The sequence below is a fragment of the Hemitrygon akajei genome, chromosome 12 (genome assembly GCF_048418815.1).
Source record: "Hemitrygon akajei chromosome 12, sHemAka1.3, whole genome shotgun sequence".
NCBI lineage: Eukaryota > Metazoa > Chordata > Chondrichthyes > Myliobatiformes > Dasyatidae > Hemitrygon > Hemitrygon akajei.
This window is the reverse complement of record NC_133135.1, coordinates 5,576,883-5,592,802: the sequence shown is the minus strand read 5'-3', so window position 1 is coordinate 5,592,802 and position 15,920 is coordinate 5,576,883. Positions and strand designations below refer to the sequence as shown.

General features: G+C 42.2%; 1 protein-coding gene across 1 annotated transcript in view; it reads right to left on the bottom strand.

Moving 5' to 3' along the window:
- Positions 1-15,920, bottom strand: part of syde2 (synapse defective 1, Rho GTPase, homolog 2 (C. elegans)) — a 143,254-nt gene that overhangs the window by 32,838 nt on the left and 94,496 nt on the right. Inside the window, exon 5 of the mRNA XM_073062510.1 lies at positions 7,852-8,033. Coding sequence (XP_072918611.1) covers positions 7,852-8,033 — 182 coding nt within the window. The remainder of the gene's footprint in view (positions 1-7,851; positions 8,034-15,920) is intronic.

The following is a 15,920-nucleotide window of genomic DNA, read 5'->3' as shown; positions in this document are numbered from 1 at the left end:
TTAGAACAGAGGTAAGGAGGTATTTTTTTAGCCAGAGAGAACTGAATCTGTGGAATGCTCTGCCACAGACTGTGGTGGAAGCCAAGTCTGTGTGTATATTTAATGCGGAAGGCGCCATCTCCAACAGGATCCCACCATCACATAATCTTTCCCTCCCCCCACCCCCCACAATTTTCTGCTTTACTATGTGACACCGTTGTCTTTTTGTCCCTCCCAGCTCATCCTCTCAAGTGGAACGACTGCTACACCTGTTCCAACACCTTCTCCCTCACTACCATTCAGGACTCCAAACAGTCCTTCCAGGTGAGGTGACAATTCACCTGAGAGTCTGTTGGGGTCATATACTGGTCCCGGTGCAGTTTTCGGTGAGACCCCAACGTAGATCGGGAGACTGCTTCACCGTGCATCTACACTCCATCTGCCAGAAGAAACAGGCTTTCCCAGTGGCCATTCATTTTAATTCCACTTCACATTCATATTCCGATACAAGTGTATAAGTGATTGAAGTGGACAAGATAATGAGAGGCATTGATCGTGTGGATAGCCGTAACCTTTTTCCCAAAGCTAAAATGGCTAACAAGAGGGAGTATAGTTTTAAGGTGCTTGGAAGCAGGTACAAGGGGATGTCAGAGGTAAGTTTTTCCACACAGAGTGGTAGGTGCGTGGAATGCACTGCCAACAAAGGTGTTAGAGGCGGATGCAATAGGGTCTTTTACAAGACCCTTAGATAGGTACATGGAGCTTAGGAAAATAAAGAGCTATGTGGTAGGGAAATTATACGCAGTTTCTAGAGTAGGTTACATGGTCTGCACAACATTGTGGGCCGAAGGGCCTGAAATGTGCTGTAGATTTCTATGTTTCTCTGATACGTCAATCCATGGCCTCCTCTACTGTCGCACTGAGGCCACACTCAGGTTGAAGGAACAACACCTTATATTCCGTCTGGGTAGCTTCCAACCTGATGTCATGAACATTGATTTCTCGAACTTCCAGTAATGCTTCCCCCCACCTTCAACATTCCCCAGCCCCTTTTCCATCTAACAACACACACAAAATGCTGGTGGAATGCAGCAGGCCAGGCAGCATCTATAGGAAGAAGTACAGTTGACGTCTCAGCCTGAAACGTCGACTGTGCTTCTTCCTATAGATGCTGCCTGGCCTACTGTGTTCCACCAGCATTTTGTGTGTGTTGCTTGAATTTCCAGCATCTGCAGATTTCCCTGTGTTTGCCCTTTTCCATCTCTCACCTTATCTCCTTACCAGCCCGCGTCACCTCCCTCTGGTGTTCCTCCCCCCTTTTCTTTCTTCCATGGCCTTATCTTCTCCTATTAGATTCCCCCTTCTCCAGTCCTGTATCTCTTTCCCCAATCAACTTCCCAGCTCTTTACTTCATCCCTCCACCTTCCAGTTTCACCCATCACCTTGTGTATCTCTTCCTTCCCCATCACCTTCTAAATCTACTCTTTTTTTTTCTCCAGTCCTGCTGAAGGGTCTCAGCCTGAAACATCGACTGTACTCTTTTCCACAGACACTGCCTGGTCTGCTGAGTTTCTCCTGCATTTTGTGTATGGCTTGGATTTTCAATGTCTGCAGAATTTCTCTTGTTTGTGATCAGAAGTGGATTGTTTCCTGATCGGTTAGGACATCAAAGAATATGGTGAAAAGGCAAGGGTACGGGGTTGATTGGGATCCAGGATCAGCTAAGATGGAATGGTGGAGCAGACTCGGTGGGCTGAATGGCCTAATTCTGCTCCCCTGTCTTCTGGTCTTAAAGTAAAATGAATGTAGCAAAGTACAGGGAAATCCTGATGCAGTCTGCAAGTAAACTTCAACTTGGGAAAAGATTTGTTTTCCAGCAAGACAATGATCCCAAGCATAAAGCCAAAGCTACACAAGAACGGCTTAAAAGCAAAAGTTAATGTCCTAGAGTGGACAAGTCAGAGTCCAGACCTCAATCCAATTGAGAATTTGTGTCTGGACTTAAAAAGGTGTATTCACTCTTGATCCCCGTACAAACTGACACAGTTTGAGCAGTTTTGTAAAGAAGAATGGGGAAAAATTGCAGTATCCAGATGTGCAAAGCTGATAGAGACCTATCCACACAGACTCAAGGCTGTAATTGCTGCCAAAGCTGCATCTACTAAATACTGACTTGAAGGGGGTGAGTAATTATGCAAACAATTATTGTGTTTAATAATTGTAATAAATTTAGGCCAACTTGTAGAAATTTGTTTTCACTTTGACACAAATCTTTTGTGTCAAAAAAGCCAAATTAAATCCACTGTGATTCAATGTTGTAAAACAATAAAACAAGAAAACTTCCAGGGCAAGGTGAATACTTTTGATAGGCATTATTTATTGTTATTTTGTAGTAATTTTACATCTTTACACTCAGGTACAGCTTCCAGAGAGGGGTAGCACCTCAGGTGAAGGGGTTTGTCAAGTCCATTCTGGGGCCGCTCACTCATCTTTGGTACTCACTGGACACTCATCTCTCACTTGTGGCTCCAAGTAGCTATTTGCATGCAACAGCAGCCACAGCTCGGTTCACTGCTTCAACAGGTAGGCTAAATCAGGTGAGGGTAGCCAGCTAGCCTCATACCCCAATGAGATAGGGACCTGCTTGTCCTAGCATGTGAAGTTAGCTCCAGTGCATTAGGCAGATGAAATCTATTGGCCAGGAAGGTGGTTCTGCAATGCTCTGTGAAGAGCAAAGGGAATGACAAGGCACAGATGTAGTCCTGGTCATCCACTACAACCAAGACAGGCCTCAGTTTGTGAAGACTATTGTATTGGATCTGGACTTCCAAGGTCGTGAAAGTGGACTTGTCCCAGTGCAACAGCTTTTCCACACAGGTCACTGCTGGATACAGCAGAGAACTAACAATGTCTTTGCACTGTACTGAAGCTACAAAACAACAATTTCATGTCATATAAGATGGTGATATTAAATCTGATTCAGATTTGAGCTATTTAGTTCAGGTTTGGATCATAGCTATGATAGGCTCTGGACGGTCCTCACAAACCACAACTAGACAGTAATTGATTGGTATGAGTGTGTACCATTTAATGCTGTAGACAATTGAGTGGTGAAGAAAATCAGGAATTTTAAATTCCTCTGTTATCATTTTAAAGGATCTGTCTTAGATCCAGCACGCAAATGCCCTTAAAAAGCACAGCAGCACCTCTACTTTCTTCGATGTTTATGAAGATTTGGCATATCACTTGAAACTGATAAACTTCTATAGATGTGTGGTGAAAAGTATATTGACTGGTTGCATCAGAGCTTGCAATGGATACACCAATGCCCTTGAATGGCAAAGCCTACAAAAAGAGGTGGATACAGCCCAGTCTATCAAGGGTAAATCCCTCCCCCCAAATGAGAACATCTACAAGGAGCGCTGTGGCAGGAAAGCAGCGTATGTCATCAAGGACCAATCCCTGCCCCACCACCATCCAGGCCATGCTTTCCTCTCACTGCTGCCATCAGGAAGGTGGTATAGGAGACTCACAACCCACACTACCAGGGTTCAAGAACAGCTACTACCCGTCAACTATCAGGCTCCTGAACCAGAAGGATAATGTCATTCACCCCATCACTGAACTGTTCACACAACCTATGGACTCACTTTCAAGGACTCTTCATTCATGTTCTCAATATTTATTGCTTATTTATTATTATTTTGTTCATTTTTTAAAATTGTTTTTTATTTACTGTGAATGCCTGCAAGAAAAAGGGTCAAAGGGTAGTATATGGTGACAAGTGTACTTTGATAATAAATTTACTTTGAACTGTGAATGGCTTCTATATCAATGTTGATTATGACAGTAGACTGGATGTGTTCTGTATTTTATGATCATCATACACTGGGTAATTTTGCAAACTGTTGTGTAAGTGCCAGTGCAATAACTGTAGTGGAGTCATTTAGAGAAGTATTTCTAACCCGTATGTTTTTGGAATGTGGGGGGAAACTGGAGCACCGGAGGAAACCCATTTGATCACGGTAAAACATATAGGCAGTGGTGGGAATCGAACCCTAATGGATGATAACCAATGCTGTAAAGTGATTGAGCTAACTACTACACAACCGCACTGCACTGTCTGACAAGCAAAGAGGAATGATTAGAAGACAGGGCTTGTCCTCAGCTTGATCACTCAGTTTAAAATTCAAATACTGTTCCCAGGTTCAAAGAATACCAAACTTAATGGCACCATTGCAAAATTAAGCAATTGAAAAGTATTAGTTGGAACAATTAAATAATTCAGTGGAAGGAAGTTAGGCATAAGACATTGGAGCAAAACTAGGCCAACTAGTTCAATGAATCTGCTCTACATACCATCATGACTGATTTATTTTCCCTCTCAACCCAATTTTTCTGCCTTTTCCCTGTAACCTTTGATGCCCTTACTGATCAAGAATCTATCAACCTCTGTTTTAACAGTCTCTACAGCCCTTTGTGGCAATGAATTCCACAAACTCAGCACCTTCTGGCTAAAGAAATAACCTCTTTTCTAAAGGGACGTTCCTCTATTTTGAGGTTGTGCACTCTAGTCCGAGTCTCTGCTACTATAGGAAACAACTTCTCTACAACCACCCTGTCTAGACATTGACAACAGTAAAATGGAAAAGCTCAAGTCGCTGCATTTTAAGAACAATCAGCTCTGGTGAAACTTGCAGTGGTGCATATCCATGCTTCTAATATTTGACTGCAAAATGTCTTCAAGTTAAAGAAATAAAATACCTCGAGACACAATGTAATTGCCAAATTTAGAGGGGGCTATGGTGCACTTAACATTTTACAGAATTGCTCTAAGTTTAAAGTACATTTATTTTCAAAGTATGTTTACCATAGTGAACCTAGAGATTCATCTTCTTGAAGGGAGCCACAAAACAGATAGAATCCACAAAAACCCCACTATACATCCAATGTAAGAAAAGGAAAGAAAAAAAGTCCACAATAAGTAAACAAGAAGTCCAGAGCATAAACTGCAGAACCCAAAGACAAGTCCACAGCCACAGATCCAGTTCAGTGCTGCAGCTGATCCAGGAGCCCCATGCAAGCTACAGGCACGGAGCCAGGTTCAGCACTGAAATGAGCAAAGCATAACAGAGTATGGTGATATGAAATCAAGGAGTTAAATTCGTATTCCCATCATCTTTCACCTCTCTCTGCAAGTGAACATTGACGGAACATTTTAGTAATGCTTATCATAAGACATATACTGTATAGTCAGATATTAGTAAACTACTCAGTGTTTTGACAATAACATGTGATAAAACTTTAATCATTGCAAGTTCATTTGATAGTGGTCTTGGAAACTAGCCATCTGACAAGCCTTCAGTCAAAAACACAATGTAACTGCAAGGTATTTGAATCATTAGCCCTGTTTCAAAACCAAATTTAACACATTTCAAGGTTGTTTAATGTTATTTCCAGTACACAATTTCTAAGAATTGTTACTCCAGATCCAATGCAGCACAAATAAAAATACTACGAGATAAAGTACACAATAAAAATTACCATAAATATAAGTACATATGATAGCAAGTATAGATAGATTGATTATAGTGACGCTATGCACAGGAGTGTCTGAACAAAAGGTGATTGACAGGAAATGATAAAGTAGTGGTGGTTGGGGGTATAGATGGATGAGTTAGTGGGTGGAGGTGTTGATCTGCCTTACTGCTTGGGAAAATAACTGTTTTTGAGTCTGGTGGTCCTGGTGTAGCCTGGCGTGGATGCTACATAGTCTCCTCCCTGATAGGATTGGGACAAAGTCCATGAGCAGGGTGATTGTTTATGATATTGCTGGCCTTTATCCGGCACCATTCTACATATACAATATGTCCTTGATGGTGGGTAGATGGGTGCTAGTGATACATTGGGCAGTTTTGACTACCTGTTGTAAAGCCTTCCCGACTATTGCAGTACAGTTTGCGTACCGTGCAATGATGCAGCTTGTTACGATGTACCCTACTACATCCTTGCAGGCAGGTTTGCTAGAGCCGTTCAGCAGGGATTAAACTTACTTAGCAGAGGATGGGAACTGGAAAGATATGGCTAAGGATGGCATGGTTGGTATACAAGTAATGCAGTGTAATGAGACTGTGAGGAAGGAAAGACAAACAAAAGGGCAAAACTGCAGTCAGTGGATGAGCTGAAGTGTAACATTGTGCCAAAATCAAAAAGGGTGATGAATACAGGACCGGAGGTACTCAGTAGGCTAGGCAGCATCTATGGAAAAAAAGAGTATAGTCAACGTTTCGAGTTGAAACCCTTCAGCAGGACCCTTCAGCATTTTGTGTGTGTTGCTTGGATTTCCAGCATCTGTAAATTTTCTCTTGTTTGTGACAAGACTGAAGCTGTTATATCTGAATGCATGCAGTATATGGAATAAGGTAGATGATCTTGTAGCACAGTTAGAGATTGGCATGTATAACATTATGGGAACTGTGACTGGAAGAAGATCATAATTGGGAGCTTCACATCCAAGGATACACATTGTATCAAAAAGTTAGGCAAGTAGGTGGAGGGGATGGGGTAGCTCTGTTGGTAAAAAAAATAACATCAAATCATTTTAAAGAGGTCTCATGGGATCGGAAGATGTAGAATCGTTGTGGGTAGAGTTAAGAAACTGCAAGGGTAAAAAGACCTTGATGGAAGTTATACACAGGCCTCTGAACAAAACCCAGGATGTGGGCTACAAATTACAACGGGAGATAGAAAAGGCAGGTAAAAAGGGCAATGTTGCAATAGTCATGGGGGATTTCAATATGCAAGTAGAGGGGGAAAATGCCTACAAGATAGCTTTTTGATATTGAGTGATAGAAAAGTACAGTTCCAAAACAGGAACTTTGGTCTACGTATTCTGTGCCAAACCACTTAAACTGCCTACTCCCATGGACCTGCATAGGGCCAGAGCCATCCATACCCTAACATCCATGTAGCTATTCAAACTTCTCTTAAATGTTGAAATTGAGCTCACCTGCACCACTTGGAGTTGATGTAGAGAAGGTATTTCCTATAGTGGCGAGTCTCAGACCAGAGGGCACAGCCTCAGAATAGAGGGATGTCCATTTAGAACAAATGAAGAAAAATTTCTTCAGCCAGAGGGTAATGAATCTGTGGAGTTCATTGCCATAGACTGCTGCACAAGTCACTTGGTATATTTGAGGCGGAGGTTGATAGGTTCTTGATTAATCAGGTTACAGGGAGAAGGCAAAAGAATAGGGTTGAGAGGGATCATAAATCAGCCATGATAGAATGATGGAGCAGACTTAATGGCCTAATTCTGCTCCTATGTTTTATTGTCTTATGCTCTTTCTGCACAGGACTGAAGTAGAAATCTTGTAAGAAGACAGTGGACTATGGGAGAAAGGGAAGGAGGAGGGACACCAGAGGGAGAAGATGAGCAGGTGAGAAGAGTGCATTTTCTCCAGGTGGTCTGCATTTCTCTCACATTCCAAAGATGACATGTTAGCCTTAGAGAGCTGTGGGCATGCTACGTGGGCACCAGAAGCATGGTGACACTTGCAGGCTGCCCAGCACAAATCCTCACTGGTTTGATACAAAACACATTTCACTACACATTTTGATGTACATGTGACAAATAAAGCTAATTGCGACTTATTTACTGTGAATGCCCACAAGGAAATGAATCCCAGGGATGTATATGGTGACATATATGAACTTTGATAATAAATTTATTTTGAATGTTGAATATTGTATGTTTGCTGCATGAGCCTGGTGATATACCATGACCGCATGACAACAATTGGATGCTTTTTGTTAACCCCTAATCTACAGATGCTGAATTTCATGTTAAAAGTAGGATTACGTTAAGCTTACCCTCTCCACTTCTGGCAGGCAGTCCAGGAGACTGGCTGTGTACTCACAGTCACTCAGGTCATTCTCACACCCAGAAGAGGTAATCTTGAGGGGTTGCTTAGCCATGGCATCCAAAACAGCATCATATAGCTGCTTCGTTATCAGTGGTGATGGCAGTTCCCTCAGGTAATCCTTGAGAACACCTGGACAAGCAAAACAAAACAGAAATCAATGTGACCATTTACCTTGTATCTGTTTAACTCCTAGGAATGACAAAAAACAGTAATAGATAAACTATTATTTATGTATTACTTTATGGTTTTCAGAACAGTTCAGCAATGGGATGAGTGAAGTTAATCCTGATCAAGATCCTGATGGTTGAGGAATTCCTGAACCTGAACGTGATTTGTAAAGTTTGTCTTCTTTTCCCCATTGGTTGTTTTGTCAGTTTTTGTTGTGTCTTTTTTTTGTTGACTCAACTCTATTTCTTTATTCTACTGTGAATGCCCACAAGAAAATGAATCACAAGTTTGTATATGGTGACATATATGTACTTTGATAATAAATTTACTTTGAACTGGTTTTCCAAAATTCTTTTCTGCTGTTGAGCTGGAAAAAGAAACAGATGACTATGCGAAAGAGTAAGATGGATTGGCCAATGTTAATGCTGATCAAAACCAGGAACACCTTTAAAAACATTTCATTGAAACAAATCACAATGGACCAAACATAATAGAGACCTTCCTCTGGTGCCCCCTCCTTCCCTTTCTCCTATTCACTCTCCTCTCCTATCAGATTCCTTCTTATTTAGCCCTTTACTTTTCCACCTATCACCTCCCATCTTCATACTTCATCACCCCTCTCCCACACACCTGGTCTCACCCATCATCTGCCAACTTGTACTCCTTCCTCTCCCCTCACCTTCTTATTTTGGTTTCTTCCACTTTTATTTCCAGTCCTGATAAAGGGCCTTGGCAAGAAACACTGACTGGTAATTCCCCTCCATAGACCAGGGGTTCCCAACATTTTCTATGTCATAGTCCAAAACCATAAAGCAGGCCAGCCAGCTTGTGGTGCAATGGCATCAGTGCCGGACTCCGGAGCGAAGGCTCCCAAGTTTGAATCCAAGTCGGGCCACCCCCCCAGCACACTTTCCATCCATGCTGGGTTGAGCGTCGAGCTTGGGAAATGCAAAGTCTGGACTACAGCAGAACTTCATGTTTTCTGGCTTGCATTATTATAGCACCTTTCAGGCAGTAAATTATTTCATGTTAAGTTGTAAAGATGGAAACTGAAAAATGATGATTTAACAGATTTGACGAAATTCTATGTTAAAGCAGTAGCTTTTGAAGGGTGGGGTAGAGTGTGCGTGTGGAAAGGGAAGATAAGGTAGGATAACAAGTACTTTGAAGAAGGCATTTTTCAGCATGATGTCTGGACTGATGCCATTTGTGGGGCCAGTATGTAGAAATAGACATTTTTGATTACACTGGATAACATAATTCAGTAAGAAACAATGTCTATGTGAAGGCATGGAACTGACAATGAAATGACCATTAGGTTTGTAACAGAGTTGAAGAGAAGGGCTTTGGATTTTAAAAGTTAAATTGCATTAACATTTATGACAACTAGCAATTGCATTGTACAAATGAAATTTATTACATACCAGGGTCGAGATTTGCTTCCCAGTGCTAAGCTAGAGAGTAGAACATAGAACATTACAGCACAGCACAGGTTCTTCAGCCCCAATGTTGTATTGAGGTTTTAGCCTATTCCAAGGTCAATCTAACTCTCCATGTGTCTATAATCCACGTGGCAATCCAAGAGCCTCTTAAGTGTCCCCAATTTATCTGCCTCACCCTGACAAGGTGTTCTACACACCCACCACTCTGTAAAAAAAAACCTGACATTCCCCCTATACTTTCATTCAATAATCTTAAAATTGTGTTTTGTTCTAGCCATTTCCACCATCTGGCTGTCTGCTCTATCTACCCCTCTTATTTTGTACATCTCTATCAAATCAGCTCTCATCCTCCAATGAGAAAAACCCTAGCTCACTCCACTTGTCACAACAATTGACCTCAGCTCTCCAGATCACTAAGAGGTCACCAGCTGATGTTTCACGAGGACAACCTGTTAAACATTCACAAGCAGAAGGATCAGGACTGGGCTCTAGTTGGTGAACAGATAACGAGCTACAATGCATTCTCAAAGTTTTCAAATAAAAAGTGCCGAGTTCAGGGAGACAATGAGAAGCCAGTGTTGATTTTTTTTTAAAAGTGGGGTAAAAATTAACAAGAAAAAGAGATTGAAGTGCTGTTAGGTTTCCATCTTATGCAAATGTACTCAAGATTGTAAAAAATCATTCTAGCAAGGTTTCAGACACAAAGAGATTGACAAGAGCACACAAAAAATGCTGGAGAAACTCAGCAGGCCAGGGAGCATTGATGGAAAAGAGTAACAGCCAATGTTTCAGGCCAAGATCCATAGACATTCCCATTAACAATCAAGTCAAATGAAGTTTGTTAAATGTCATTTCTAGTACACAGGACCATAAGATGACAAAACATAGAAGCAGAAATTAAGCCATTTGACCCTTCGTGACTGCTCCACCATTCAATCATGTTTGATCTTTTTTCCCCTCCTCAGCCCCACTCCCCAGCCTTTTCCCCATAATCTTTGATGGCGTGGCCAATCAAGAACGTATCAATCTCTGCCTTAAATACACCCAACAATCTGGCCTCCACAGCCAACTGTGGTAACAAATTCCACAAATTCACCACTGTCTGGCTAAATTTCTCTGTATCTCTGTTTTAAATGGATTCTCCTCTAACCGGGAGCTGTGCCCTCTTGTCCTAGACTCCCCTACCATTGGAAATATCCTTTCCACATCTATTCTTTCTAGGTATTTCAACATTCAAAAGATTTTAATGAGATTCCCCCCTATCCTTCTAAATTCCAGCAAGTTCAGACCCAGAGCTATCAAACATTCCTTGTATGATAACCCTTGCAATTCCTGGAATCCTTGTGAACCTCCTCTGAACCCTCTCCAATGCCAGCCCATCTTTTCTTACATAAAGGAGTCCAACACTGTTCACGATACTCAAGGTGAGGCCTCACCTGTGCCTCATAAATCCTCTGCATCACAAGCCTGCTCTTGTATTCTAGACCTCTTGAAATGAATGCTGACATTGCGTTTGCCTTTCTCACCACTGACTCTACCTGCAAGTTAACCTTTAGGATGTTCTGCAAAAGGTCTCCCAAGTCCCTTTGCATCAGATTTTTTGGATTTTCTCCCCATTAGAAAATAGCCTGCACATTTATTTCTACTATCAAAGTGCATGACCGTGCATTTTCCAATATTGTATTTCATTTAGCACTTTCTTGCCCATTCTCCTAATCTAAGCCCTTCTGGAGCCTTCCTGTCCATCAACACTACCTGCCCCTCCAAACTTCGCATCACCTGCAATAAAGTCATCTACTCTGTAACGCGCTGTAATGGCTTCTCTGTAATTTTTCACTGATAAGGCTAATGAAATGGGTTCTCTGTAATGATCACTGCTGAGTTAACAGTTTCTGTAGCAGCAATGTTTGGGTTATGGCTGGAGATAACTGGACTGTGGTATGCATGTTAGCCAATCAGGATTTTGCTGCTCTGTCTTGTGAATCTAGAAGGAGTTTTTTCACGGGCTTTTGCTGGGGAGAGATGAGGGGAGAAGACGCGAATGGGGAGAGTTGGTAGACCTCTGGGCGGGGTGGACTCAGAGCGAGGGTCCGAAGGGCAGCGACAATCGGAGGAGGTCAATGGTGAACAATCGACTTATCAGTGAGCTCCAGCTTTGCACAACAGACTGTTTAATAAGATTGGGCCATTTTTTTCATTTCTTTATTAACCATATAGTCAAAATAAGAATTATAAAGCTTAATCGTTTAATTGCAAAAAAAATTTAATTGCTACAGAGAAACCGTTACAGAGAAGCCATTTCATTAGCCTTAGCAATGAAACATTACAGAGAAGCCATTACAGCGTGTTACAATCCATCATCCAAGTCATTGATATACAGCATAAAAAGCAGTCCCAGCACCAACACCACCAATCACTGGCAGCAAACCAGAAAGGCTCCTTTTATTCCCACTTACCACCTACTACTAATCAGCCAATGCTCTAACCATGCTAGTAACTTTTCTGTCATACATGGGCCCTTAAAGTGGTAAGCAGCCTCATGTGTGGCACCTTGTCAAAGGCCTTCTGAAAGACCAAATATGCAACATCCAGTGCATCTCCTTTATCTATCCTACTTGTAATCTCCTCAAAAGAAATCCAACAAGCTCATCGGGGAAGATTTTCCCTCAAGGAAACCATGCTGACTTTATGCAATCTTGTCCTGTGTCACCAAGTACTCCATAAGCTCATCCTTAACAACTGACTCCAACATCTTCCCAACCATTGAGGTCAGGGTAACTGGTCTATAATTTCCTTTCTGCTGCCTTCCTTGTTTCTTAAAGAGTGGAATGACACTTGCAATTTTCCAGTCCTCCCTAACATTGCCAGAGTCCAATAATTCCTGAAAGATCATTACTAGTGCCTCCACAATCTCTACTGCTACCTGTTTCAGAACCCTAGGGTGCAGCTCTTCTGGTTCGGGTGACTTATGCACCTTTAGGTCTTTCAGCTTTTTGAGCACTTTCTCCCTTGTAATAGTAACTACACTCACTTCTCTTCCCTCACACCCTTCAATACCTGCAGACTGCTAGTATCTCCCACAGTGAAGACTGATGCAAAATATTCATTTAGTTCACCTGCCATCTCCTTGTCCCCCATTATTATTTCTCTGGACTTATTTTCTAGTGTTCCTATATCCACTCTCTTCTCTTTTTTTTAAACATACTTGAAAAAGCTTTTCCAATCCAATTTTCAGAAGGCATTTGATAAGGTCCCACATAGAAGATTGGTGGGTAAAATCAAAGCTCAGGGCATTGGGGGGAAGATATTGACATGGATAGAAAACTGGTTGGCAGATAGAAAGCAAAGGGTAGCGGTGAATGGGTGTTTCTCGGAATGGCAGGTGGTGACTAGTGGGGTGCCACAGAGCTCGGTATTGGGACCACAGCTGTTTACCATTTACGTTAACGATTTGGATGAAGGCATAGAAAATAACATCAGCAAGTTTGCTGATGATACTAAGCTGGGTGGCAGTGTGACATGTGATGAGGATGTTAGGAGAATTCAGGGTGACTTGGATAGGCTGGGTGAGTGGGCAGATACTTGGCAGATGGCATTTAATGTGAATAAGTGTGAGGTTATCCACTTTGGGAGTAAGAACAGGAAGGCAGATTACTATCTGAATGGTGTAGAGTTGGGTAAGGGAGAAATACAGAGAGATCTCGGAGCCCTTGTTCATCAGTCACTGAAGATGAATGAGCAAGTGCAGCAGGCAGTGAAGAAGGCTAATGGAATGTTGGCCTTTATTACAAAGGGAATTGAGTACAAGAGCAAGGAAATCCTCTTGCATTTGTACAGAGCCCTGGTGAGACCACACCTGGAGTATTGTGTACAGTTTTGGTCTCCAGGGTTAAGGAAGGACATCCTGGCTATAGAGGAAGTGCAGCGTAGATTCACGAGGTTAATTCCTGGGATGTCTGGACTGTCTTACGCAGAGAGGTTAGAGAGACTGCGCTTGTACACGCTGGAATTAAGGAGATTGAGAGGGGATCTGATTGAAACATATAAGATTATTAAGGGATTGGACAAGATAGAGGCAGGAAATATGTTCCAGATGCTGGGAGAGTCCAGTACCAGAGGGCATGGTTTGAGAATAAGGGGTAGGTCATTTAGGACAGAGTTAAGGAAAAACTTCTTCTCCCAGAGAGTTGTGGGGGTCTGGAATGCACTGCCTCGGAAGGTAGTGGAGGCCAATTCTCTGGATGCTTTCAAGAAGGAGCTAGATAGGTATCTTATGGATAGGGGAATCAAGGGATATGGGGACAAGGCAGGAACCGGGTATTGATAGTAATTGATCAGCCATGATCTCAAAATGATGGTGCAGGCTCGAAGGGCCGAATGGTCTACTTCTGCACCTATTGTCTATTGATATTGTTTGTTAGCTTGCTTTCATATTTTATCTTTTCCCTCCTAATGAAGGTTTTTGAAAGCTTCCCAATTCTCCATCTTCCCGCTAATTTCTGTTTTGTAGTATGCCCTCACTTTTGCTTTTACATTAGCTTTGACATCCCTTGTTAGCCACGGTTGTACTATTTTGCTATTAGAGTATTTCTGTTTTTGGAATACATCTATCCTACACCTTCCTCATTTTTCCCAGAATCTCACGCCATTGCTGTTCTGCTGCTATGTCAGCCCCTCCTTCCAATTTACATTGGCCAACTCCTCTCTCATACCACTGTAATTTCCTTTACTCCACTGAAAGACTGCTATGTCAGACTTTACTTTCTACCACATTTCAAGTTGAACTCAATCATATTGTGATCACTGCCTCCTAAGGGTTCTTGTACCTTAAGCTTTCTAATCGCCTCCAGTTCATTACATAACACCTAACCCAGTATAACTGATCCCCTAGTAGGCTCAGTAACAAACTGCTCTAAAAAGCCATCTCATAGGCATTAGATAGATAGATAGATAGATAGATACTTTATTCATCCCCATGGGGAAATTCAACTTTTTTCCAATGTCCCATACACTTGTTGTAGCAAAACTAATTACATACAATACTTAACTCAGTAAAAAAAATTATATGCATCTAAATCACTATCTCAAAAAGCATTAATAATAGCTTTTAAAAAGTTCTTAAGTCCTGGCGGTAGAATTGTAAAGCCTAATGGCATTGGGGAGTATTGACCTCTTCATCCTGTCTGAGGAGCATTGCATCGATAGTAACCTGTCGCTGAAACTGCTTCTCTGTCTCTGGATGGTGCTATGTAGAGGATGTTCAGAGTTATCCATAATTGACCGTAGCCTACTCAGCGCCCTTCGCTCAGCTACCGATGTTAAACTCTCCAGTACTTTGCCCACGACAGAGCCCGCCTTCCTTACCAGCTTATTAAGACGTGAGGCGTCCCTCTTCTTAATGCTTCCTCCCCAACACGCCACCACAAAGAAGAGGGCGCTCTCCACAACTGACCTATAGAACATCTTCAGCATCTCACTACAGACATTGAATGACGCCAACCTTCTTAGGAAGTACAGTCGACTCTGTGCCTTCCTGCACAAGGCATCTGTGTTGGCAGTCCAGTCTAGCTTCTCGTCTAACTGTACTCCCACATACTTGTAGGTCTTAACCTGCTCCACACATTCTCCATTAATGATCACTGGCTCCATATGGGGCCTAGATCTCCTAAAGTCCACCACCATCTCCTTGGTCTTGGTGATATTGAGACGCAGGTAGTTTGAGTTGCACCATATCACAAAGTCCTGTATCAGTTTCCTATACTCCTCCTCCTGTCCATTCCTGACACACCCCACTATGGCCGTGTCATCAGCGAACTTTTGCACATGGCAGGACTCCGAGTTATATTGGAAGTCTGATGTGTACAGGGTGAACAGGACCGGAGAGAGTACGGTTCCCTGCGGCGCCCCTGTGCTGCTTACCACCGTGTCAGACCTACAGTCTCCCAACCGCACATACTGAGGTCTATCTGTCAAGTAGTCCACTATCCAATCCAAATCCAAACAAATTCACTCTCATGGGATCCAATACCAACCTGATTTTCCCAATTTGCCTGCATGTTAAAATCTCCCATGACCAGAATAACATTTCCCTTTTGACATAACTTCTCTATTTCCCATTGTAATCTATAGTCCACATATCAGCTTCTGTTTGGAAGGCCTGTATACAACTAACATCAAGGTCCCTCTGATACAATGTGTAAACTTGGATATTCAGCTTCCAACTACAAGCATCCTCCAGCTGCAATTCAGTCACATCATACCCAACCATCTGTAATAATGCAACAGGACAATCCACCTTATTTTGTATACTCCATGCATTGAGCTTTAACACTTTGAGTACTATATTTGCTATCCTTTTGATTCTGCATCCCTAACACTCTGATTCTTCCACTGCTGGCTGCAATTT